Below are 24,566 nucleotides of genomic sequence, written 5' to 3'. Positions count from 1 at the left end.
ATAATACAGTTAGAATATGGTTTTGTATCCTCTATATTTTGACTCACGTTTAATATTTTGTAATTCACCCAAATACATGTGTTTATACCAATGTAAACAAACGAATTTAACCAACCTGCTTAATTTTTACCACCAATTAATACTTGCATTTTTTCAGTATTAATCATTTTAGTTTGACCATATTATTTCTACCAAAATTGTGCATTCTACACTTCCACAGTGCTTCACAATTGTTGACCTTTTAATTTAGTAGTACTAGTAAATAACCCTTGACCACTGTAAAAAAAAAAAACAAAAATCTAAGAAATTCCAAATCATTGTCTGTTAGAACAAAAATAAAAAGGTTTTGGCATTTGGTGACTGCTTTTAGCTTGTCAAGGAGATCCAGAGATTTACCAGGGAAAGAGTACAACACTATACGAATGAAGTATTAGTATTCTCATCAGTGCAAACTTTTCCAGTAGAGATCATTATTAAATGTACCTTGAGCTATGGTTGTTTAAATTTTGAGGCCAGAATTATAACAACCATATTTCAGGGAGTCAGTTGATAATGTAATTAGCACAAAGAGATGATTGTATGGAATGAGTCTAGCGAGGCCTAATGCATTGTAAATCCTCTGGAAACAAAGTTCTTTGAAACCAAGGTGATCTGAGTGTAGAATAAATAAAATATAAACCTTTTTCATCACATGTGGTAGGTGCTAACTAGGTCCTAGCTACACTTCTATGATATTTTTTTTTTTCTTGTGGTAGCATTTCTGATAGTACGGACTAGTTTTGATTACCAGAGCTGTTACCTGGTTATTTTATATCTGAATAAAATGTTCCTGTTTACCTGTGAACGAAAAAAATATGTGGCTTAACTCTGCTAATAAATAAAGTCTATACTGTATGTAATTCAAGGCCAGTAATATGTGTAATCTGAGCAGTTAGTTAAAACCAAATGTAAAGAATCATAACAACTAATATTGTTGACCATTATTTTTCTTTGCTTTTTCTTAGGGTTTTGACCCACCACATCAAAGTGACACAAGAACTATTTATATAGCCAACAGGTTTCCTCTGAATGGCCTTTACACACCTCAGAAATTTATAGATAACCGGATCATTTCATCTAAGGTAAGAATTAACACTATTATTAAAATTATATATATGTATCACTTTGTTTTGTAAAGTGATTTGTGTATTCTAGCGTACATTTATTACCTTAAAAATTCAAGGAAATGGTTGGTAGATTTATCTTAACCAAAATTGTGAGCTGTAAAATAAAAGCATGCCCACTGTTAATAGCATGTAGCCAACATACTAAAAATTATCTTTAGTTGCAATTAAACTAAGAAACTAATATTTATACTTAGTGCCAGACACTGTATTAGGTACTTCTCATATCATTTAACCTTTACAACAACTCTGAGATAGCTTTACAAAGTGTTACACTCATTTTGTACCAGTTTCATCATTTGAATTGCTGGGAAATAATTTACTGAGGGTTGCACACTAGTAAGTGATGAGGCTGGAGTTTGACCTCAGTTCTGTGCAACTTTAAAAAGCCTGATTTCTTCCAATTTTATCCTCTTCTGTAAACATTTTATAGTATCAAATACTGCTTCATTCTTACATATTCTTCCTTGTTTCATTTTTAAAATCTCTTAGTTTATTTTGAAAGTGAAGATTATAGAGTAATACTGTCCAATAAACTTCTCTCATGGTGGAAATGCTTTCCACACTAATATGATAGCCATTAGCCACATAGGGCTATTTATGCCTTGAAATGTGGCTAATGCAGCTGAAGAACTTTATTTATCTTAAATGTCAATAGCCACATGCATGTAGTGATTACCTTATTGGACAGTGCATTTATAGAGGATGTGAATCAAAGAGACTAAGGCTAACGTTCTTCTTAGATCATATGTATTGCTTAATAGACCACCTTAAGAAGCATTTTTGTGTTTCTCCTTTCCCTTCCTCAAGAGTGACTAATAATTTTCACTCTAAACTGATCTGATCTTTCCCAAGGATAATGTCTTAGGACAATATCCTTGGGAAAGATCAGGTTCCTTTGCTCTATTCACATTATTTGCACATGCAACACACCATTAGTGACCTATCTCATCAGTAGTTCTAAAACAGCAGAAAGGGGAAATACAGGAGTAATAGAGGAGCTCTAAATTAATGACACAGTTCTTAGTAAATTATTCAAGAAGTAAAAGTCTTGAAAATTTTAAGGTTTTTTTTTAAAAAAACTTCGGATATAATTTATGTACAATAAATTCACAAATTTAAGTGTATAGTTTGATGAGTTTTTACAAATGGATAAGATCATGTGACCACCACCACCACCATTCAAGATGTAGAATATATTCACCACTCCAAAAATTAGCAGCCATTCTCCTTCTCATTTCTAGCACTAGCAACCACTGATGTACTTTCTGTAGCTATAGTTTTGCCTTTTCTGGAATTTCATATTTACAGTCATACAGTATGAGTCTATTGTGTCCGACTTCTTTTCACTTAACATAATACTCCTGAGACTCATCTTTGTTGTTGTTGTAGTACCACTAGTTGATTCCTTTTTAGTGCATGGTTTAACTATTTTCTGAATGTGGGTCATTTTTCTTTTGTGGTTCTTTCACTACCAGTATTTTCCCCTTACGTTTTCAGCTACTTTCCCAGCCCTGAACTCTAATCTCTGTCATATTTTATTGATAATGGTGTAGTTTTCTCTTGTTTGGCTGCCATACTGTGAGTTTGGGTAGTGTCTCAGACTAAGAAGCCATAGCTGACAATTCATACTCCTTCCATTTGCAATTTAAAAAAACATTGAACTCCTTTCAGTTTCTATTTATATTTTGGATATTTCGCAGAATTTTCAATAATTTTTTAAAAATCTAGTTTTTGTAATTTTTATCTGCTAGGAGTTCATAGGACCACTGAACTCCTGCAACAGTACTGAAAGCTATGTGTCCTGGAAAACTTGGGATTAAGTATCTATTTATGACTGTTTTCATATGTAGTAGTATTAAGTTTAATGTTTTGACCACGGTTTCAAAAAAGTAGATATTGATATAAGTATTGCCCTTTTTTGTAGCACATATGAAAACTCTGTCATTACTGCCTTATTACTTCCTTATTCCACTACTGTTTTCTTAAACTACTTCCAAACCAGATTACCTGCTATTTTATAGTCATATTGAACTTCTCTACCACTGTGCATTCGCTATGATTTCATGTTGATAACCATGATTTTTAAAATATAGACTGCCCTGACCGGTTTGGCTCAGTGGATAGAGCATCGGCTTGTGGACTGAAAGGTCCCAGGTTCGATTCTGGTCAAGGGCATGTACCTTGGTTGTGGGCACATCCCCGGTGGGGGATGTGCAGGAGGCAGCTGATCGATGTTTCTCTCTCATCGATGTTTCTAACTCTCTATCCCTTTCCCTTCCTCTCTGTAAAAAATCAATAAAATATATTAAAAAAAATAAATAAATAAATAAAAAATAAAATAAAATATAGACTTTATGTTTTTGCAGTTTGTAGATTGCATGTTTTTGTAGAAATGTAGAATTAATGTTTTTTACAACAATTTCAAGAATGCATATCCTATCCAATAAAAGAGAAACATGGTAATTGGCGTACGACCGCTACCCTTCCCATTGGCTAATCAGCGAGATATGCAAATTAACTGCCAGGCAAGATGGCGGCCGGCAGCCAGGCAACTTGAAACTAACATGAGGCTTGCTTGCTTCAGTGACGGAGGACTCCAACTTTCCCCGCTTGCTTTGCCGGCCTCTGAGCTTGCAGTGTAAGAAACATTGTAACGAATATAGAAGCTAAACAAAACCCCAGAAACCTGCTTTCAGCGAGCCGGTATCTCAGAGCTGGAGTTATACATTGTTTCGATTATAGAACTGAAACAAACCAGATACCTGCTTTGAGGAGCTGAGGCCTAAGAGCTGGAGCCTCAGAGCTAAAGCTGGCCCAGAATAAAAAAAGAAAAAGAAAAAAAGGAGCGGTTGGGAGCTTCCGTCACCCGCCAGCCTGAAAACAGCCCTCAGCCCCTCACCCAGACTGGCCAGGCACCCCACTGGGGACCCCCACCCTGAAGAGTGTGTGACCAGCTACAAACAGTCATCATCCCCTCACCTAGGCTGGCCAGGCATCCCAGTGGGGACCCCCACCCTGATCCAGGACACCCTTCAGGGCAAACCAGCCAGCCCCACCCATGCACCAGGCCTCTATCCTATATAGTAAAAGGGTAATATGCCTCCCAGCACCGGGATCAGTGGAGCTGAGAGGCCTCCCAGCACCGGGATCAGCGTGACAGGGGGAGCTCCCCAACCCCTGATTGCCCTGCGTCTTTGTGTGTGAAAGGGGGCGGGGCCACAACCTCCCTATCCGCCCTGCTCTGTTCCTGACAGGGGAAGGCACCCCAACCTCCTGATCAGCCCTGCTCTGTGCCTGATACGGGGGAGCTCCCCAACCCCCTGATCGCCCTGCGGCTCTGTGTGTGACGGTGCGGCGCCCCAACCCCCTGATAGGCCCTGCTCTGTGTGTGACAGGGTGCGGCGCCCCAACCCCCCCAACCCGCACGGGCCCTGCTCTGTGTGTGACAGGGTAGAGCCATAACCTCCCCATTAGCCCTGCCCTAAGTGTGAGAGTGGCGGTGCCCCAACCCCTGATCGGCCCTGCTCTGTGGGTGATAGAGGGCGGCGCCCCAACACACCCCCCCCCCCACGGGCCCTGCTCTGTGTGTGATGGGGTAGAGCTATAACCTCCCCATTGGCCCTGCCCTGACTGTGACAGTGGCGACGCCCCAACCCCCTGATTGGCCCTGCTCTGTGGGTGATAGAGTGCGGTGCCCCAGCTCCCTGATCCGCCCTGCTCTGTGTGTCACAGGGGGCAGTGCCCCAACTCCCCTATCGGCCCTACTCTGTGAGTGACAGGGGGGAGCTCCCCAACCCCCTGATGGGCTCTGCTCTGTGCGTGACAGGGGGGAGCTCCCCAACCCCCTGATTGACCCTGCTCTGTGCGTGACAGGGGGTGGCGCCGCAATCTCCCCATCGACCCTGCCTTCAGTGTGACAGGGGGCGGTGCCCCAACCCCCCAATCGGCCCTACCCTGAGCATGACTGAGGGTGGCATCGCAACCTCCTAATCCGCCTTGCTCTGTGCATAACAGGGGGCGGCGCCCCAACTCCCCAGTTGGCTCTGCTCTGAGCCTGACCAGGGGCTGCACCTAGGGATTGGGCCTGCCCTCTGCCACCCGGGAGCAGGCCTAAGCCAGCAGGGCTTTATCTCCTGAGGGGTCCAGACTGCGAGAGGGCGCAGGCCGGGCTGAGGGACCCCGCCTTCCCCCCCCCCCCCCCGAGTGCACAAATTTTTGTGCACCGGGCCTCTAGTATATATATATATATGTATGCATACACACACACACACACACACACACACACACACATATACACACAGTAGGTCCTCAGGTTACGTCAGAGATCTGTTCCCTCAGCGCAGTGTAACGCGATTTTCTCTGTAAGTCGGAATCCACCTACATAAGCACCTACATCACTCACCTGGAGCACATGCACAGCAGTAATGAAGTGAAACAGTGAAAAAAATTTAAAAGAAAGATAACAATTTCTGACCTTTACTTGTGGTAAATAAATAATAAAAAACATAAAGCACATACGTACATATGTCATAATGATGGAACTTTTTTTTTTATAAATAAATGGGAGATGGCAACGTAACCATGAAAGGACGTATGTTGAGTCTGATGTAACCTGAGGACTGCCTGTATATGTATACTAGAGACCCGATGCATGAAACTTGTGTAAGAGTAGGCCTTTCTCTGGGCTGCCAGCACCGGCTTCCCTCTGGCACCTGGGACCCTGGCTTCCCTCTGGCCAATTTTTTTTTTTTTTCTGACCACAAATGAGGCTGGCTTCTATTACTCCTTTTTTACTACCTTTTTAGTGTACTGTTGTTCCCTTAAACTCTTCCAGAGTGCAATATCTTTTATCCCAAAAAGCCATAATGAACTTTCCTCCTCTTTGCCTTTCTTCGTACTGTCCTTCCTTCCCAAAATGTTCTTCCTCTATTTGCCCTCTATTTTCAGCCTGTGAATTTCCTCTCTTATAGCCCATGTCAAATATGACCTGTGTTATAAAATTTTCCTTTCTAACTGCTTTTTCCTTTCAATTCTTTGTATATTTCTTCATTTTTTATCTTTGAATGCATCTATTGATATTTTGTTCTTAATCCCCTTTATTTAATATTGAATTTATCATTGTTCCTCTTACAGTGCAAGTGTCTTGCATGTTATAGATGCATGATATGTTTTGGTTTAATTTAATTTACCATACTGATTACCTTATTTTAAATTTAAACTTCTTTGCAAAAGATTTAATATATCTTTCTTTTCTTCTCTTACTAATGTCAGACCTTACAAAGGAGAAAAGTCAACTATACAGTCATATACATAACTGCAGAGAAGTTATATTTCTAATTCATATTTCTTGCATTATTACATAAAAATTTGCAATTTTTAAAGCATGATAAATCATTAGTTTTCTCAGAATATTTTCATATTGTTTAATATTATTTTACCAGTGTCCCTCTTCTACATAAGATAGGACAAGCACAGAATTTAAACTCATTTAATTTATTAATATATTTGTATTTTAGAAAACCTGGAAACAGCAGTCCCTAACATCTGTAAACTAATTTTCATAAGAAATTCTTATTTATTCTAACTTTTTCCATTGCATTATTAAGCTAGCCAAAGGAAATGTCCTAAAACCAATTACCTTTCTGCCAATTTATGTAGTTGTTCTTTTCAGCATTGTGAAAGACAAAATATATTATCACTTTTTTAATTTAAATAGCTTGATGTAAACTTAGGACATTGCCAACATAATTCTTATAAAGTTTATATATTTGATTTGATAACTGAGAAAGTTACATGGAATACTCTGACCCCTATAGGGACAACTGTATTTTTACTCCAGTTAAGATCAGCTAGAGATTATTTGAAACAGAGTTATTACCATCTCATGTATAGTTATTGAACAGCAATTTGTTTTGGTGCTGGGAAGTATCTACCTCTCTTCTTTATAGAGCCCTGGCATAAATCCCAATCCCAGAATCTGGAGCCACTGGTTCTACTACAGGAAAATATGTTTCAGGTATCCTAGATTAGAACTGAGAAATATAATTTCACCTAAGAAAAAAGGTTGTTAGCTATTGTATAAATATTTGCTTCTGTGGGCTCTTTTGGGAATCTAACTGGTCAGAACACATAACTAAGTTATGAGTTTGATCCCTGGTCGGGGCATGTACAGGAAGCAACCAATGGATGTTTCTCTCACATCACTGTTTCTTTCTTTCTTTCTCTCTGTCTCTCTCCCTCCCCTCCCCCCTTCCTTTCTCTCTAAAAAAATCAATAAAAACATATCCTTGGTTGAGGATTAAACAATAAATTGCTCATATGGGAAAGGAAGTTTCAGGTCTCAAACCAGCTGATTAAAAAGTAAATTTTTGACATACACAATTTTAGAAATTAGAACCGTCTTACATTGCACCAGACAAAATTAGGTAAAATGTCTCTTTAAATATCTTGAATTGTCAATTAAGGCTTCATTGCTTGACATCAGGATAGTTATATGGAAATAAACCCCAAACATTTCAACCATGTTTATTTATTTTCTAGAGCTCTGGCGCACGAAATTTGTGCACGGGTATGGTCCCTAGGCCTGGCCTCCGATCAGGGCCATCTTCCCCAGCTGCCCGCAGCAAGCCCTGCCCCCTGCCGCCACACACCCCTGGCTCTCTGTTCGCCATCGAGCAATTGGAGCCTGCCAGCCAGGGAAAGGGACCAAGAGGTGGTCAGTGCACCTGGTAGTGACTGGTTGAGCAGTAGTTCTGGTCATTCCACCATTAGAGTTAATTTTCATATTACCCTTTTATTATATAGGATTCATCTATTTTATTAAAGTTTTGATCTCCAACTATGTGCCAAGTAGTAGTATAATTGCCACATAGAGCAATAAATAAAACAATATTCCTATCCTCAGGGATCTTACATTCTACTGGGAGAATGTACATAGGGTAACGTAACAGTGCTTATAAAGTGTTTTCCTGTCTCATATATGAAGTTGTGTTGTAATGAGTGACACAAGTGAAATTTGTACTGTATTTGTACCCTGCCCCTATTATATAGTACTAGAGGCCCAGTGCACGAAATTTGTACATGGGGGGGAGGGGGGGTCCCTTCAGCCCAGCCTGCACCCTCTCCAATCTGGGACCCTTTGGGGGATGTCTGACTGCCAGTTATGCCCAATAAACCGGCAGTTGTATATCCCTCTCACAATCCGGGATCACTGGCTCCTAACTGCTCGCCTGCCTGGTCACCCCCAACTGCCCCCCACACCCCTGCCGGCCTGGTTGCCCCCATCTGCCCCCCCTCTACCAGCCTGGTCTCCCCTAAATGCCCCCCCCCACGGGCCTGGTCACCTCTTACTGCCACCCCTTGCCGGCCTGGTCACCCCCAACTGCCCTCCATGCCGGCCTGGTCGCTCCACACAGCCTGCTGTTCAGTTGTTTGGTCATCCCTCACTAACCCCCGTGCCAGACTTGTCGCCCCATGCAACCTGCTGGTCGTTACTGTTACTGTGATGGCGTCCCAGACAATTTGCATATTCCTCTATAATTAGTATAGATTACAGGCTTATGAGTTGATTAATAATATATCAGACACATAGTAATTAATATGAGCCAGGTTATTTCCTAATTGCTTTGTAAATATATTAGCTCATTCAATCTTTATATAACACTAGAGGCCCAGTGCACAAAAATTTGTGCACTCGGGGGGGGGGGGTCCCTCAGCCCGGCCTGTGCCCTCTCCCAGTCTGGGACCCCTCGGGAGATAACGACCTGCTGGCTTAGGCCTGCTCCCGGGTGGCAGAGGGCAGGACTAATCCCTAGGTGCAGCCCCTGGTCAGGCTCAGAGCAGGGCCAACTGGGGAGTTGGGGCGCCGCCCACTGTCATGCACAGATCAGGGCGGATTGGGAGGTTGCGATGCCACCCTCAGTCACGCTCAGGGTAGGGCCGATTGGGGGGTTGGGGCACCGCCCCATCACACTGAAGGCAGGGTCGATGGGGAGATTGCGGCGCCACCCCCTGTCACGCACAGAGCAGGGTCAATCAGGGTGTTGGGGAGCTCCCCCCTGTCACGCACAGAGCAGGGCCCATCAGGGGGTTGGGGAGCTCCCCCCTGTCACGCACAGAGTAGGGCCGATAGGGGAGTTGGGGCACTGCCCCCTGTCACACACAGATCAGGGAGGATCAGGGGACTGGGGCACCGCACTCTATCACCCACAGAGCAGGGCCAATCAGGGGGTGGGGCACCGCCACTGTCACACTCAGGGCAGGGCCGATGGGGAGGTTATGGCTCTACCTCATCACACACAGAGCAGGGCCCGTGGGGGGCGGGGGGGTTGGGGCGCCACCCTCTATCACCCACAGAACAGGGCCGATCAGGGGGTTGGGGTGCCGCCACTCTCACACTCAGGGCAGGGCCGATGGGGAGATTATGACTGTACCCTGTCACACACAGAGCAGGGCCTGTGGGGGGGGGGGGGGGTTGGGGCACCGCACCCTGTCACACACAGAGCCGCAGGGCCTATCGGGGTTGGGGAGCTTCCCCTATCAACCACAGAGCAGGGCTGATCAAGAGGTTGGGGTGCCTTCCCCTGTCAGGAACAGAGCAGGGCGGATAGGGAAGTTGTGGCCCCGCCCCCTGTCACACACAGAGCCGCAGGGCGATCAGGGGGTTTGGGCACTGCCCCCTGTCACGCTGATCCCAGTGCCGGGAGGTCTCGCGGCTCTGCTGATCCCAGTGCTGGGAGGCATATTACCCTTTTACTATATGGGATAGAGGCCTGGTGCATGGGTGGGGCTGGCTGGTTTGCCCTGAAGGGTGTCCTGGACCAGGGTAGGGGTCCCCACTGGGGTGCTTGGCCAGCCTGTGTGAGAGGATGATGGCTGTTTGCAGCTGGTCACACACCCTTCAGGGTGGGGGTCCCCAGTGGGGTGCCTGGCCAGCCTGGGTGAGGGGCTGAGGGCTGTTTTCAGGCTGGTGGGTGACGGAAGCTTCCAACTGCTCCTTTTTTTCTTTTTTCTTTTTTATTCTGGGCCAGCTTTAGCTCTGGCTCCAGCTCTGAGGCCTCTGCTGGATTCTATAATCGAAACAATGTATAACTCCAGCTCTGAGATCCCGGCTCGCTGAAAGCAGGTTTCTGGGGTTTTGTTTAGCTTCTATATTTATTACAATGTTTCAAACTGCAGGCTCAGAGGCCGGCAAGGCAGGCGGGGAACGTTGGAGTCCTCCGTCACTGAAGCAAGCAAGCCTCATGTTCGCTTCCAGCTGCCTGGCTGCCGGCCCCCATCTTGGCTGGTAGTTAATTTGCATATCGCCCTGATTAGCCAATGGGAAGGGTAGCGGTTGTACACTAATTACCATGTTTCTCTTTTATTAGATAGGATGATTATAAAATACAATATGATTATTATTGTCCTCTTTTTATAGAGGTTAGCAAGGTCATTTAGTGACCTTGAATTAGGATGTAGGCCAGAACAATTTAAACCCCCTACCATCTATGTTCTTAACCATTATGCTTCACTGTTTTACTTTAAACTGTGCAAGATTTTCATATCCTTTATGAGATTTTCTTGGTGAGTATTCCAGTGATCACTTATCTAAAGTTTTTTTAATTTTTATTTCTTTGTTAATCCTCAACAGGATATTTTTTTTATTTATTTTTTGAGTGAGTGGAAGGGAGAGCTGAGGGGAAGAAAAGGAGAGAAATATTGATGTGAAAGAAGCACATCACTTGGTTGCCTCCTGTACCCAGGTACGTTCCCTTGATTGGAATTGATTCTGAGACCCTTTGGTGCATGGGCTGACAGTAGTGCCATTGAGCCACACTGACCAGGGCTAAATAATTTTTTTTTTAATGTTGTTTTATATCTGCCTTCTCCAGCTTCTAAAATATCAAGAATTTAGTAGAAAAATTGCTAGGTTACAGTTTACCTTATTTTTAAAAATTATACTAAAATTGCCAATAAATAGTAAAAGGAAAAAGAGTAGAATAAAATTTTGAGACTCTAAAAATCAGATAGTTTCTATAGCTTGGGGCAGGGTGAAAGGAGCAAATGGGGTAGCTAAATGGGGGACATCTGTAATAGAGTCAGCAATAAAATGAGAATTACACAAGTGCTCACTTCAGCAGCACATATCCTAAAATTGGAACAATACAGAGATTAGTATGGCATACAAATTGTGAAGCGTTTCATTTTATTTTTTTTTTGGTAAACTTTAGAAAGAAAGAAATCCAACAAATTTCAATCATTAAAAAAAGAGTTACATGAATTTGGCTAAGAGCTTAGTAAATTGGATTTCACTTTTATTATTCTATCCATAGAGTGTATATTATTTTTAAACATTAATTTATTGTTCTCTTCTCTTTCTTTTTTTTAGTACACTGTGTGGAATTTTGTTCCAAAGAATTTATTTGAACAATTCAGAAGAGTGGCAAATTTTTATTTTCTTATTATATTTTTGGTTCAGGTAAGCTTTATCATTCAATAGATCGTTAAATTTATAGATAAAATTTCTAAAAATACGTTGTCAGTTACATAGCGTTCTAAATTATTTGCTTTTGGGGTGATATTTTTTTTCTGCAGAGCTTACCCATCATATTCAATGAATACAATTATTTAACCACATCTAAATTTCTAAAAACTAGCCAGTGAATTTTAAGATTAATTTTATTTCATTTTATTGATATGCTGTGGTGCTGATAACCATAATCAAAGCCAAGAAAATAACATCATCTTTAAGATGCTCGTTCAGAACATAAATATTTTGGGTTTTAATATGCAGCACATGTTTTTGACACATTTTTGCCTATAGAGCCATCTTGGTACAAAGTGAATTTTTCTTTTTTCTTTAATGTCAATTTTACTTTTATTTAAAATAATTTTCTTTTTTCATTTTTAACAATCCTCATGAAAATAGATTTTTGTTTAGGAGACCATTTTTTTAACTTGAACCAGTATTAAGTATAGGCTATTTAACAGTTTCTTAATCTCACATTGCTTTTTTTTCTTAATATCAAAATATCAAGAGAATAGCTTATGAAACTTGAGTATGAATCAATATTTAAAAATAGTTATTACTATTTTCTTTTAAAAAGATAATTTTTTTCTGATAATACTTTAGCAGTCTCTTCCAGTGTGGCATTGAATTTTCGTATGAACCCTGAACTTTTCTCTCAGTAGAACCTAGAATTTCAAAAGAAAAAAAACACTTGCCAAGTTATTACTTTAAAGCTTGAGGAAACATTTACTATTTTCTAAAAATTGCTTTTCTTCATGAACAAAGAAGAAACTTCTGATTTTTTTTTTTTAATCAATAGAACATCAACTTGGTTTTCTCAGAAATGTGAGAAATTTATACTAACCGTGTCACCTAACATGCGTTTGTGAAATTACCAGCTAAAATCAGGAATTCAGCTTCTCTGTGGAATAGAACAAATTTAATTGTCCTCTGTGGTGTAAAGGAACATTAATAGTAAATTATTTAGAGTCATATTCTAACTAGCAAAACATAATTAGTGCAGAAATTTCTTTACTTCTCCAGCAGCTTTTAAAACCTCAGTTGTATGATGTACATAATAATTGCAGCATCATTTTCCAAGCTGTACCCTTTCTGGTTCTGCTAGATTTAACAAAATCATTTATGGAAGAAAAACTCTTTCTCTAGTCCCATTCCTTGCTCTGTCTCCCTAAGTAGTGAGTTTCTTCTGAATCCCAGCGTAAAAATTACTGACAGACTTTTCAGCATTTATCAGGATGGGCGAAGAAGTGTGAAATGAGATTCAGAGCAGCTGTAGCTCCGCTCCTTGGCAAATATTGAGGAAGAACTGAAGTACTCTCTGTTTAGAAGGCAGATAAATGACTGAGTCTACTCTAACAATATTTGTGGGTATCCAGTAGATTTAGATATTCTAACCCCATATAAGAGCCAATAAAGTGAACTTGTAAAACTGAATTAAATTATCCTCACTGTATAATATGTCCCTCCTATTATTTTTACTCTGGACTATGATACTCATTTTGTATAGTGTTCTCAGAATTCCTAGTATGTTTGAGATTTAAGATAGCATGATATGTACAATATAAAAATATAATATTATGCATTCTTTTTTTTTAAATGCAGCTTATGATTGATACACCTACCAGTCCAATTACCAGTGGACTTCCATTATTCTTTGTGATAACAGTAACTGCCATAAAACAGGTATGAATTGCTTCCTATTCTTGTTTCCCCATGTCATTTGCAAGTTGCTAAATATGTCCACTCCAAGGTAACATCTATTGTTGAGAAAATAATTTCCATAAGAAAGCAGCAAATGTTTTTGATGTTGCATATGATAAAAATAAACTGAGTTAAGCCACACTATTATATTTCAGGTGATTCATGGTATGTTTACCACTGTTAAAATGTTGTTCTCTTGACATACCCAGGAAGCGTTCAAAACAAGCATTTTATATGTATAAACCAAATTATATATGAAACATAATTATTATAATCATCTTTGTAGAGTTTGGCAATATTTCAAAGAAATACAGTTCTAGCTGATTTGGCTCAGTGGATAGAGCATCAGCTTGAGGACTGAAGGATCCCAGGTTCGATTTCAGTCAAGAACACATACCTTGGTTGCAGGCTACATCCTCGGCCCTGGTCAGGGAGTGTGTGGGAGTCAACCAATTGATGTGTCTCTGCAATAGATGTTTTTTTCTCTCTCTTTCCATCCCTTCCACTCTCTCTAAAAAATAAATGGAAAAATATCCTCAGGTGAGAATTAACAAAAAAAGAAAAGAAAATACAATTCAAAATGGATATGTTTATGGGGAGTGGAGCATGTACTTCTAGCATGAAGATCCTATATCATAAAAGGCTAATATGCAAATCAACCAGACAGCTGAACGACCAGTCGCTGTGACGTTCAGTGACCATCAGGAGGCAGATGCTCAACACAGGAGCTTCCCCCTGGTGGTCAGTTCACTCCCCCAGGGGGAGCGACACTCAGCCAGAAGCCCTGAGCCGGGCTCACAGCTGGCGAGTGCAGTGGTGGTGGTGGGAACCTCTCCCACCTCCATGGCAGTGTAAGGATGTCTGACTGATGGCTTAGGCCTGCTCCCTGAGTCTCCCGGACTGTGAGAGGGCACAGGTCAGGCTGAAGGATACCCTCCCCACCCCCTGAGTGCACAAATTTCATGCACTGGGCCTCTAGTTTTAAATAAATGTGTAGTGCTTTCCTACTTGTTACACTTTCTCTGGTTAAGTTGATTTTTATGTAAAGTTGTACCCTAGTGGGAAATAGCTTCAACCAACTCCTGAATTGGTATTAAATTCTAGATATAGAAAAGAAGATTATTATTGGATGAACATGTCAAGTTAGAAATAAAGGAATCTGTAGAAAGGTCATGTCTTTATAACTACCATTTCTCTAAAGATCTTGGCAGGACCTCAGTTATACAGAGATTGTTCCTTCCACTTGAAAGAGAGTTAGTTGAATTTTCTTATGTAAATTTGATAAATTTTCATTTTATAAGATTTAGGGATAAGGTTTAAATTGCTTTGGAAGTAAAATTGACAAACATTTTATAATCTGAAATGTAGTATATTTTAACAATTACGTTATATATCTAGGATGTCGGAATATCATGCTACTGCTCTCACTGTTTGATTTTCCTTTAGTGTTCTTTTGGAAATTGTCAGTCAGCATTCAAATCACTTCATATGGTCACATATTTACTTGGTTTTGCAGATCTCATTTATTTCATCAGAGTAACACAGATTTGTCCCTTGGACCTATTTTCTGTATGTAGTTCCCTTTTAGGTAATTTCATTTATGGTAGTGGCTTAAAGTACCATTTATATGTTAATGGTTCCCAAATATATATGTATCCTGAATCTATTGCCTGAACTCCGACACTCATGTACAGCTGTGCAACTTTTCCACTGGGATAGCTTGGGCTTTTCCTGACCATGCCATTCTCTCATTTCTCCTCTGGTCTTTTTTCTTCCTATCATTTGGTGCTACCTGTTTCTGTTGAATAAATGTTTATTTGTTTGTCTGTTGCCTTCATTTGAATATTCAGCTCTGTGAGGGCAGATACTTTGTTTTATAAACCAGTTTATTTCTAGTGACCAGAACAAGGTCATGCTCTGATTATATCTCCAATAAATAATTTGCTTGACAGATAAATGAATGAATGAATGAATGAAGCTATTGAGTATTTTTTTGAAGTAATTTAAAATGTTGCAGTACTTCTTACCCTGGTTTCCCAATCTACACTATTAAAAGACAAACATGCAAATTGACCGTACCTTCACTATGCCTTAAGCCACACCCACCAGCCAATCAGAGCGACTATATGCAAATTAACCCAACCAAGATGGCAGCTGGCAGCCACGGAGCTGGAGCAAGCAGGAGGCTTGGTTGTCCCAGTGATGGAGGAACCAGCCAGCCCCCACCCGTGCACCAGGCCTCTATCCTATATAATAAAAGGGTAATATGCAAATTGATCCTAACAGCAGAACGACTGGGAATGACTGGTCACTGTGACACACACTGACCACCAGGGGACAGATACTCAATGCAGGAGCTGTCCCCTGGTGGTCAGTGCGCTCCCACAGGGGGAGCTCTGCTTAGCCACAAGCCAGGCTGATGGCTGCCAGCACAGTAGTGGTGGCGGGAGCCTCTCCCACCTCCTCAGCAGCACTAAGGATGTCCGACTGCAGCTTAGGTCTGCTCCCTGCTGGTAAGTGGACATCCTCCAAGGGCTGCTGGGCTGCCAGAGGGATGTCTGACTGCCAGCTTGGGCCCGATCCCCCAGGGAGCGGGCCTAAGCCAGCAGGTGGACATCCTCCAAGGGGTCCCAGACTGCAAGAGGGCATAGGCTGGGCTGAGGGACCCCCCCAAGTGCACAAATTTTTGTGCACCAGACCTCTAGTGTTTATATATTTGGCCTAATATAGCCTGGGTTTATTTGGAATGTGATGCCATTAACCAAATTGAAAAATGCTGATAAAAATCTGCAAAATAGGAATGTGATGCCATTAACCAAGTTGAAAAATCTGAACAAAATCTGCAAAATAGAACTTAAATATATTTGTTATTATTGACATCCTGTCTCCTTTTAGAATGGGTTAAATAAAAACACGTAATATAGAAAGCAGAAAGATTATACCTCAAACCTGTGTTACAGTGGTTGACGTAGTTAAGTCCTAAATTTACATGAGAGCTTCTTGACAACTAAAGCAAAAGCAGAAATATGAAAGGTCATAATTTCAAAGAGAAAATTTGATATATAAGGATTTTTTCCCTTTACAACATCAGGATTCAGAGTTTTCTCTTTTCTAACAACTATTCCTACATTATGTTCATTTAATAGCACACAACATATTAGAATATACTGTTCAGGTTTATCTGCCCATTCGTATAGATCAGTAGAATAAATTTTAGAAAAATTGTACGAATGCAAGTTGCCATGTCCAGTCTTTCCTTTTTCTTTCCTTTTAGTCTGCCTTTGTCCTTTGTCCTTTGTCCTTTTATCAAAATAAGAAAAGCTATATTATCAGTTTTTATACTCTGAGTAAAGATGTTAGTTTTCTTGTTTTTTTAACTTCTCCCAACCATACTTGCATATTAAAGGTTTTTTTAGTTATGTAATGCAAGGTGTAGTGCTGTGGTAAACATCATAGTCTTTGCCTTCTGTGAGCATAAAACTTATGAAGTAGGGAAGATAAACCCAAACACAAAAGCAGTTATAGTTCAATAAGGTAGTGGTCAGACCCAGTGAGCTGTAGATGTTCAGAGAAAGGATGCAACACTGTCTGGATAATCAAAGAGGGTTTCATGGAAGAAACATTTTTAGAGATGAGACTTGGAATAAGAGTAAAATGACAATTGGTGAAAAAGGTAAAGTATCGACAAACAACTTACGGAAATTCCCAAATGTAGAAAAGGCAAGACCTTTTTTGTGAAATGACATGGCTGACTAATGTTTGACACTATGTAGGAAAGTACTAAAAAGTAATACTGGAAATGTAGCTTGGTAAGTTAATCAGGCTAGAAGATTCTTTGGTCTAAACATCGGAGAGTTATTGAGGGGGCTTTGAACAGGATAGCGAATTAAAACAATGTTTTAGAAAGATTAATCTGGCAGTAATATGTTGGATGGATTAAAATTTGTGAACTTGTGTTATAAATGATAATGTTTTTATTATTAATGTCATCTGGCTATAAAAGGAACTATGTTTTTTGACAGTTTCAGAAAAAAAAGTTTTGACCCTCCATTAAATTTCTTTAAAATTGGCATACCACATCTTCAGTGGGGCCAGCATAATTTTTTTTTTTTTAGAGAGAGAAAGAAACATCGATTTGTTGTTCCACTTATTTATGCATTCATTGGTTGATTCTTGTATGTGCCCTGACCAGGAATCAAACCGGCAGCCTTGGCATATCGGGATGATGCTCTAACCAACTGAATTATCTGGCTAGGGCTGCATCATTTAAATACTTTAAGAATGGTTTCACAAAAGGTTTCTCCCTGAAAAAATATCTTGAAGTAATTTTTAATATTTGCTTTATATGTTATAGTGTTCTAATATTTTTAGGTAATAGATGCACATGTTTTGAAAAATAGAAAGTACAAAATCTCATATAATAAAAGTCATTTATACTCCTACCACCACCACCCCCACCCCGTCTCCTGGTTCTCCTCCCCTGAGGGAGCCATTATTTGTACATTAGTCCAGATATTGATACAGAGTGTTTTCAAAGGTAAGCATTTTTTCCCCACAAATGTTAGCATAGAACACAACACATTCTGTTCTTTTATCACTTAATGCTATCAGATACCATTTTGTTATCTTGTGTTATACCTCTGAGTTCTTGAATTTTCTTTGAAATAACACAACACGTCCACTTAGTCTTTGTGAAATGCTTATGTCTGTTTCTCTTTTTAATGATGATCCACATACCCTACCATATTTTTTGGAAGTACAAATAATAATTCTATTGGTTAGTGTTTAAGAAAGTAAAATAATTCAACATCAGTTTTAAAATGTGTTCTCTTTTCTATTTATTGTCTGTAATAATGCTGTATGAATTTTTGTATATATACTAGAGGCCTGATGCATGAAATTCATGCAAGAGTCGGCCTTCCTTGCCCTGGCTGCCGGCACCAGCTTCCCTATGGCACCCGGGGCCTGGGCTTCCCTCGCAGCCCCAGCTTCTTCCGGAAGGTGTAGCATTTTATGCTTTTATTATTATAGATATATTTAGAGAGAAGAAGGAGGGAGAGAGAAACATTGCAAACCTCTTGCACTCACCAAGTCTAGGGTTCTCATTAGAAATCGAACCTGCCACCATTTGGTATATGGGACGATGCTCCAACCGACTGAGCCACATCAGACTGGCTGCATAAATTTATATTTTATGTTTAAAATATCATTTGTATGTAGAAGCAACAGAACTTATTGATTGACTAGGTGTTAAAGAAAGGTAGGAATAAAAATGTGACTCCCCAGATTTCTAGTATGAGCAGCTTAGTAGATGGTGATGTCATTTGTCAAGATGGATAACATTGAAAATGCAACAGATTTAGAAGATAACATCATAGGTTTAGTTTTGAAATGTTCAATATATTAGATATCATAATGGAGATATTAAGAATACAGTTGGATATTCAAGTTTAGAATCTAAAAGAAAGATGTGAACTGGAGATATAAATTTCAGAAATTTTTGAAGACCACAGGTATACAAGAAATCTTGTAGCGAGAAAGTGAAGGGTGAAAAAAGGGCCCATAAAGATGACAGAAGGAGGCTTTCATAAGGAAATTGAGAAAGATTAACGGAGAGATACTGTGAAAATAAGAAAAATGTATGTAATGAAACCAAGTTTTTATGAGTATATGCATCAAAATAGCCTAATATAATTCTGGTGAATCAAATGTTTGGGGGCGATTTTTATGTTTCTTTTTCTCATTTGATAAAAATATCTTCTAATTAGGTGAAGAGATTAGCCAAAGAACATATATTCATAGCCCATGGACACAGACAATAGTGTGGTGAAGGACAGGGGAGTTGGGGGGGAGGGGCTGGGTAGAGATGGGCAAAGGAGAGGATAGGGGACATCTGTAATAGTGTCAACAATAAAAAATATATCTCCTAATTATACTAAAAAGGGCACATTTTTATTCTTTTGACATTTACAGGGGTATGAAGATTGGTTACGACATAACTCAGATAATGAAGTAAATGGAGCTCCTGTTTATGTTGTTCGAAGTGGTGGCCTTGTAAAAACGAGATCAAAAAACATCCGGGTATGCATTTAGTAAATAATGTATATCAATTATATTTTGATGTCACAAACTTTAATCTGATTAATTTTATTAAAAGCCTGCTTTTCTACATTAAAATATTGTGATAGACTACTTGTTTAGAACCCAATTAGTCCTTGCCTTTTAAAATTGGTATATTCACTCTCCCCAAAATTCTTCATAGGTGGGTGATATTGTTCGAATAGCCAAAGATGAAATCTTCCCTGCAGATTTGGTGCTTCTGTCCTCAGATCGACCCGATGGTTCTTGTCACATTACAACTGCTAGTTTGGATGGAGAAACTAACCTAAAGGTTTGTATGTGTATAAAATGTCTTTGGATTATAGTGATATTTTCCTTTGGTTAAGGTAATAAAATTTGACCTGATAAAGGCGAAATATTTTTAAATTACTGAAAATTTTAAGAATCACTAAGTTTTTTAAAAGAAATAATGTTTTATATTTATTTCAAGGGTAGCCTCACATGGTTTAGTCAAGTTAAAGAAAAATGGGAAGTGTTTTTAGGAAAAATAAAATATTTTAATATTTTGGTGTTTTTTTTAGTTAAGGGAGGTTTGAAATAGATGAGGCTATAAAGTACAGCATAGGGACTATATATGTATATATGGTGCCAGATGGTTGCTAGATTATCAGAGGGGGTCACTTAGTAAGTTATATAAATGTCTAATCACGGTTGTACACCTGATTATATTACAATTTATGTAATATTGTACGTTTACTGTAAATAGATGATATGTAGGGTTCCATTTAGATCTTGAAAGTGCAGTTTAATCCTTGTTGTTTTTTTCAGACTCATGTGGCAGTTCCAGAAACAACAGTATTACGAACAGTTGCTAATTTGGACACTCTTGTAGCTGTGATAGAATGTCAGCAACCAGAAGCAGACTTGTATAGGTATGGTGTGATGGTCAACCTACTCATTTTAAGTCCTGTTTACAGATCTCATTTTTACCATCATAAACATGCAATGAAATTAGCTAATTAAAGACATTATTGAAGAGGAGGTAGTTGAGAGATACATTAAAGGGAAAAAAGGCTAAAGCAGAATTTGCCAGAATTCTAATCCAAAGTGTTAATTCCAAAACAGTGCACTTTTATTCAGACATTTCTTTCCATTACTTTCTATTTCTATATGAACTGGCTTTATCACTATAATAGGAAATTTTATAACAATAATAGTAGTTATAGGAGAAGTAAGATTAATATTTTTTTGATCCTCACCTGAGGATATTTTTCCATTGATTTTTTAGAGAGAGTAGAAAAGAGAGGGAATGACAGAGAGAAATATCGATGTGAGAGAAACACAATGAATGGTTGCCTCCTGCACAAGTCCCAACCAGGGCCCAGGGCTAGGGAGGACCCTGCAACTGATGTATGTGCCCTCGACTGGAATCAAACCTAGGACCCTTTGGTCTGCAGGCCAATGCTCTATTCACCGAGCCAAACTGGCTAGGGCGAAGTAAGTTTATTTCGTTAGAAGAAAAGAACTCTGTATACACGTACTCTATGAAGGCAAGGGCTCTGTCTTTGTGTTCACTTAGAATGAATTCCTTTTCATGTTGTGATTTACTAAATACAGTGTAAGTCATCTTCCAGTGATATACTAATTATTGTGGGCTGTGAAATAGGAACAACTTTTTATTATTAAAGTGATATACTAAACTCACTTTTACTCAGTAACTGATGTTAAGTGGGGGATGGTATTACCAACAGTATTTAAGGTATGGTCCCATTTTTGTTGTTAAGATACATATTTATCTATATGTGTATGGAAAAAAGCCTGGAAAACATATCCCAAAATAATAGCAGTGTTTGTATCTGAGTGGTGGGATTACCTGTAATGGTATTTCCTTTTTGATATCCTTTTTATATTTTCTGAATCATTTTATGAAATGTGTGTGTTTGAGTGTATATCTATATATATAAAAGCCTAAGGCTACATAAAATCCATTAAGTGGAGATTTAAAAAAAAAAACGAAAATACAGCAGTGCATTTCCCTGATACAGACAGTTGAATGAAGCAGAAGTAAGAGATTAGCAAGAAACAATGAAGCCAAAGGGATAAACCATCTGTGACCTGGAAACAGGAGGAATAATAGGGGACATTGAAAGGGAATGCTTAATATTGCCTTGCCTAGTTAAATGATTAACATGAAGCTCTGTCTAGAATTTGCTTCAACTCAAAATTTACTTCTCACTGTAGTAGAAAATAATTGTTCATTTGAATTGACTGTGCTATGGAGCTGTTTAAGTAGTGGAATTTGGAACTGAAAGGCAGGTTATGAAAATTCATTGATAACAAGCCACCTATTCTAGAAGCTTTGGAGTTCACTGATAGGTTTTTGCTTACTACTCTATTCCCACCGCTTAATTCACACATAGTAGTTGCTCAATGAATATTTGTTGGATGAATGAATGCATGAATAAGTAAATGAGTGATTCTAATCACAGGAAAATAAACTGTGATGAAATATGTGAGCATTCATTGTTGGCTAAATAATGTATACTTATGTAGTAAATATAAATTCTCATGATGATAAAACTAATAATGGTATAATATATAACATTTATATCACCATTTTTAAAACATTTTTACATTCATTACCTCATTCATAGCTGGAGTGGGATGGCAAGAATTGTTAGAGCTTAATGACTGGTAAATATTGATTTTTATAATTTCTAACATAATGATTGGACCATTCATAAAAAGAAAAGGTTGGTTTGTTTCATGTATAAGAATAGTGCCAAAAGTATCTAAAATTTTCCACTTATTGATGTCATAAGTAACACATATTTGGTTTTTTTTTAACATGGTGAATTCTTTGATAGATTCATGGGACGAATGATAATAACTCAACAAATGGAAGAAATTGTAAGGTAAGAACAAAATCACATTATTTGGGGGAGGGACTAAAATCAAGTTAAAGAAATATTAGATAAGTTTCATATAATGTAAAAGGGTTCACTTGAAAGCACTTAGCACTTTATCTTCTAGTTATGTATAGCAGCAACAAGTGTGGGTGAAGCAATTTCATGAAGTAATATCAAAATAATTTAGTAAGATTATTTATATACTTGTATTTTTTTCTAATAATATCAGGTAGTAACATAAAAGGAAACATAAACATTCTTATTCAAATCCTTACCCACTACTTAAAGTCTAGAATACAAGAAATGTTTTCTATAATGTTTAACAAGTATAAGTGTTACAGACTTCTTCATTTCAAAATCATTTAACACAAACTAGAGTACTTAGTGGCCAATCCAGAACCTCTTATTTACTCTTCTGATTGGTTTTTTGTTTGGTTGATTGTTTTGTTTTCCCTCTATATTAAGGTTAATTTCTGGCTGCTGCATGAAAGGACTTGAGCTCATTTCAAAGATTTGCTAATAGGATGAGATTACATTGTTACTCATGACCATAAAGCCAAATTTAAAATAAACCTTGGAATGGTCCCTTGAACTTCTAAATCAAATCACCTTTTTTCTGGAGACATATTCAGTTAAACTGGCTGCTTGAAATAAGTCACTGACAAAGAGTTGAGCATTTCTTAAAATGAAATCCTCAAGTCAAGCCACCAAAACTATCATGCATCAGCACTGATTCACATTTTTAATAAACATTAACACAGGAGCATGTTCAATGAACTCTTTAGCCATGGTCTTTGCTGAAGCAACCAGAGTTTGCTGATGAACTGCCTTTTAATTCAAAGCTTTCTATCATTATATCCCAATTTTATATGCCAGTGTGAGTGCAAAGTTTTTCTATTCATTGTTAAAACCAGTACCACGTGAAAAGGAGCTGTTTTATGGCTTCTGGTTAATAGATTTTGGAATATCCATGTAGTGTGCTCCAAATATGACTCAATATTAAAACCATACTTGTTAACCATGTCCCAAACACCTGGTCCTCTTTGGTTCATTGATTTTTTAGAGTGTTTGGGTTTGTAGACATCTTGGTTCCAATTCTGTTTGATTTGGATGACTGTGTATGTATATTTCAGAAAAGCATAAGGAATCTCAACAAAATTAAGACTTTTTAACTTATCCATAACAGAGTCTATCATTTTGCTATCACTAAAAAAGTACAATTTCCTTTCTAGTTATTCCTTCTCATTTTATATCTCCTTTATGGAGAGAAATTCAAACAGCAAGAAGACCTGAGCTCCAAGAAGTTTGCAATGCAAGTAGTAAAGTTGTAGTGTCAATCTTGCCTACAAAAGTACTAACTCACTTACTACATAATGTTTTATAAACCAAAGTAATTTTAATTGTGCAGAGCTTATGCATTTACACACAAATCATGCTACAGTTCTTATTTACGTTGCATTTTAATTCTCTATTTTCTTTGAAAACTGTTTATTAATTTTGCTCAAAATTTTCATCCTCTATTAAACATTTAAAAATCATTGCTTAATCTTTTATTTTGTTGTGTTTTGTTTAAAATTTTTGTAACTGGTCTGGTGGATTTATGAGTTTATTTACCATCATAATCTTATTTCTGAGCCACCGATCTTAAAGTAACTGAAATGCTAAAGCAGTTGTTTTTGTTATAGTAACTAACATTATGATTGACCTAAATAGTAGCTAAGATTTTGGTTCTATATAAAAGCAGTGTTGTAACAATAACTCAGGTACTTTCTGCTAAAGATGCTGTTTTAGAATTTAATTAAATGTTTAATATATTTAATGCTTTTGTTTTTTTGTGTGTTTTTCACTAGACCTCTGGGGCCAGAGAGTCTCTTGCTTCGTGGAGCCAGATTAAAAAACACAAAAGAAATTTTTGGTTTGTATATGTTGAAAGTTTTTAATTATAGATTCATGTTGATACTTTATGAAGTATTTCTAAAAGCACAGCATTTGTGTTCTTTTGGTTGGGTAACTTGTTATTTAGTTACATATTGCCTGTGATAATTTTCTTACAAAGATTGTGTTAATATAATTTTGGTTGTAGTTTTTGTTATTAATCTCTATCTTTGAGTAATAGACTAGAACCTTACTCTTATATTTTCTTTGTTGATACTTGTGAAACTGAGTGGTAAGAAGATAATTCTGGCACTTCTTTCTATTCATGGTGAATGACAACCAATA

The 24,566-nt window shown here is 38.5% G+C and overlaps 1 protein-coding gene across 11 annotated transcripts in view; it reads left to right on the top strand.

Moving 5' to 3' along the window:
- Positions 1–24,566, top strand: part of ATP11B (ATPase phospholipid transporting 11B (putative)) — a 108,785-nt gene that overhangs the window by 21,303 nt on the left and 62,916 nt on the right. For 9 of the 11 annotated variants that reach the window (XM_036351206.1, XM_036351209.1, XM_036351204.1 and 6 more), the window contains exons 2-9: positions 1,005–1,121; positions 11,536–11,625; positions 13,279–13,359; positions 19,351–19,458; positions 19,640–19,768; positions 20,266–20,369; positions 22,305–22,352; positions 24,197–24,261. In XM_036351206.1, the coding sequence (XP_036207099.1) occupies positions 1,005–1,121; positions 11,536–11,625; positions 13,279–13,359; positions 19,351–19,458; positions 19,640–19,768; positions 20,266–20,369; positions 22,305–22,352; positions 24,197–24,261 (742 nt within the window). The remainder of the gene's footprint in view (positions 1–1,004; positions 1,122–11,535; positions 11,626–13,278; positions 13,360–19,350; positions 19,459–19,639; positions 19,769–20,265; positions 20,370–22,304; positions 22,353–24,196; positions 24,262–24,566) is intronic. The other 2 variants (XM_036351207.1, XM_036351202.1) reach the window with 2 other exon arrangements.

Source organism: Myotis myotis, unplaced genomic scaffold, assembly GCF_014108235.1.
Source record: "Myotis myotis isolate mMyoMyo1 unplaced genomic scaffold, mMyoMyo1.p scaffold_m19_p_2, whole genome shotgun sequence".
Taxonomy (NCBI): Eukaryota; Metazoa; Chordata; class Mammalia; order Chiroptera; family Vespertilionidae; genus Myotis; species Myotis myotis.
This window is presented reverse-complemented; position numbering and strand designations above follow the sequence as displayed.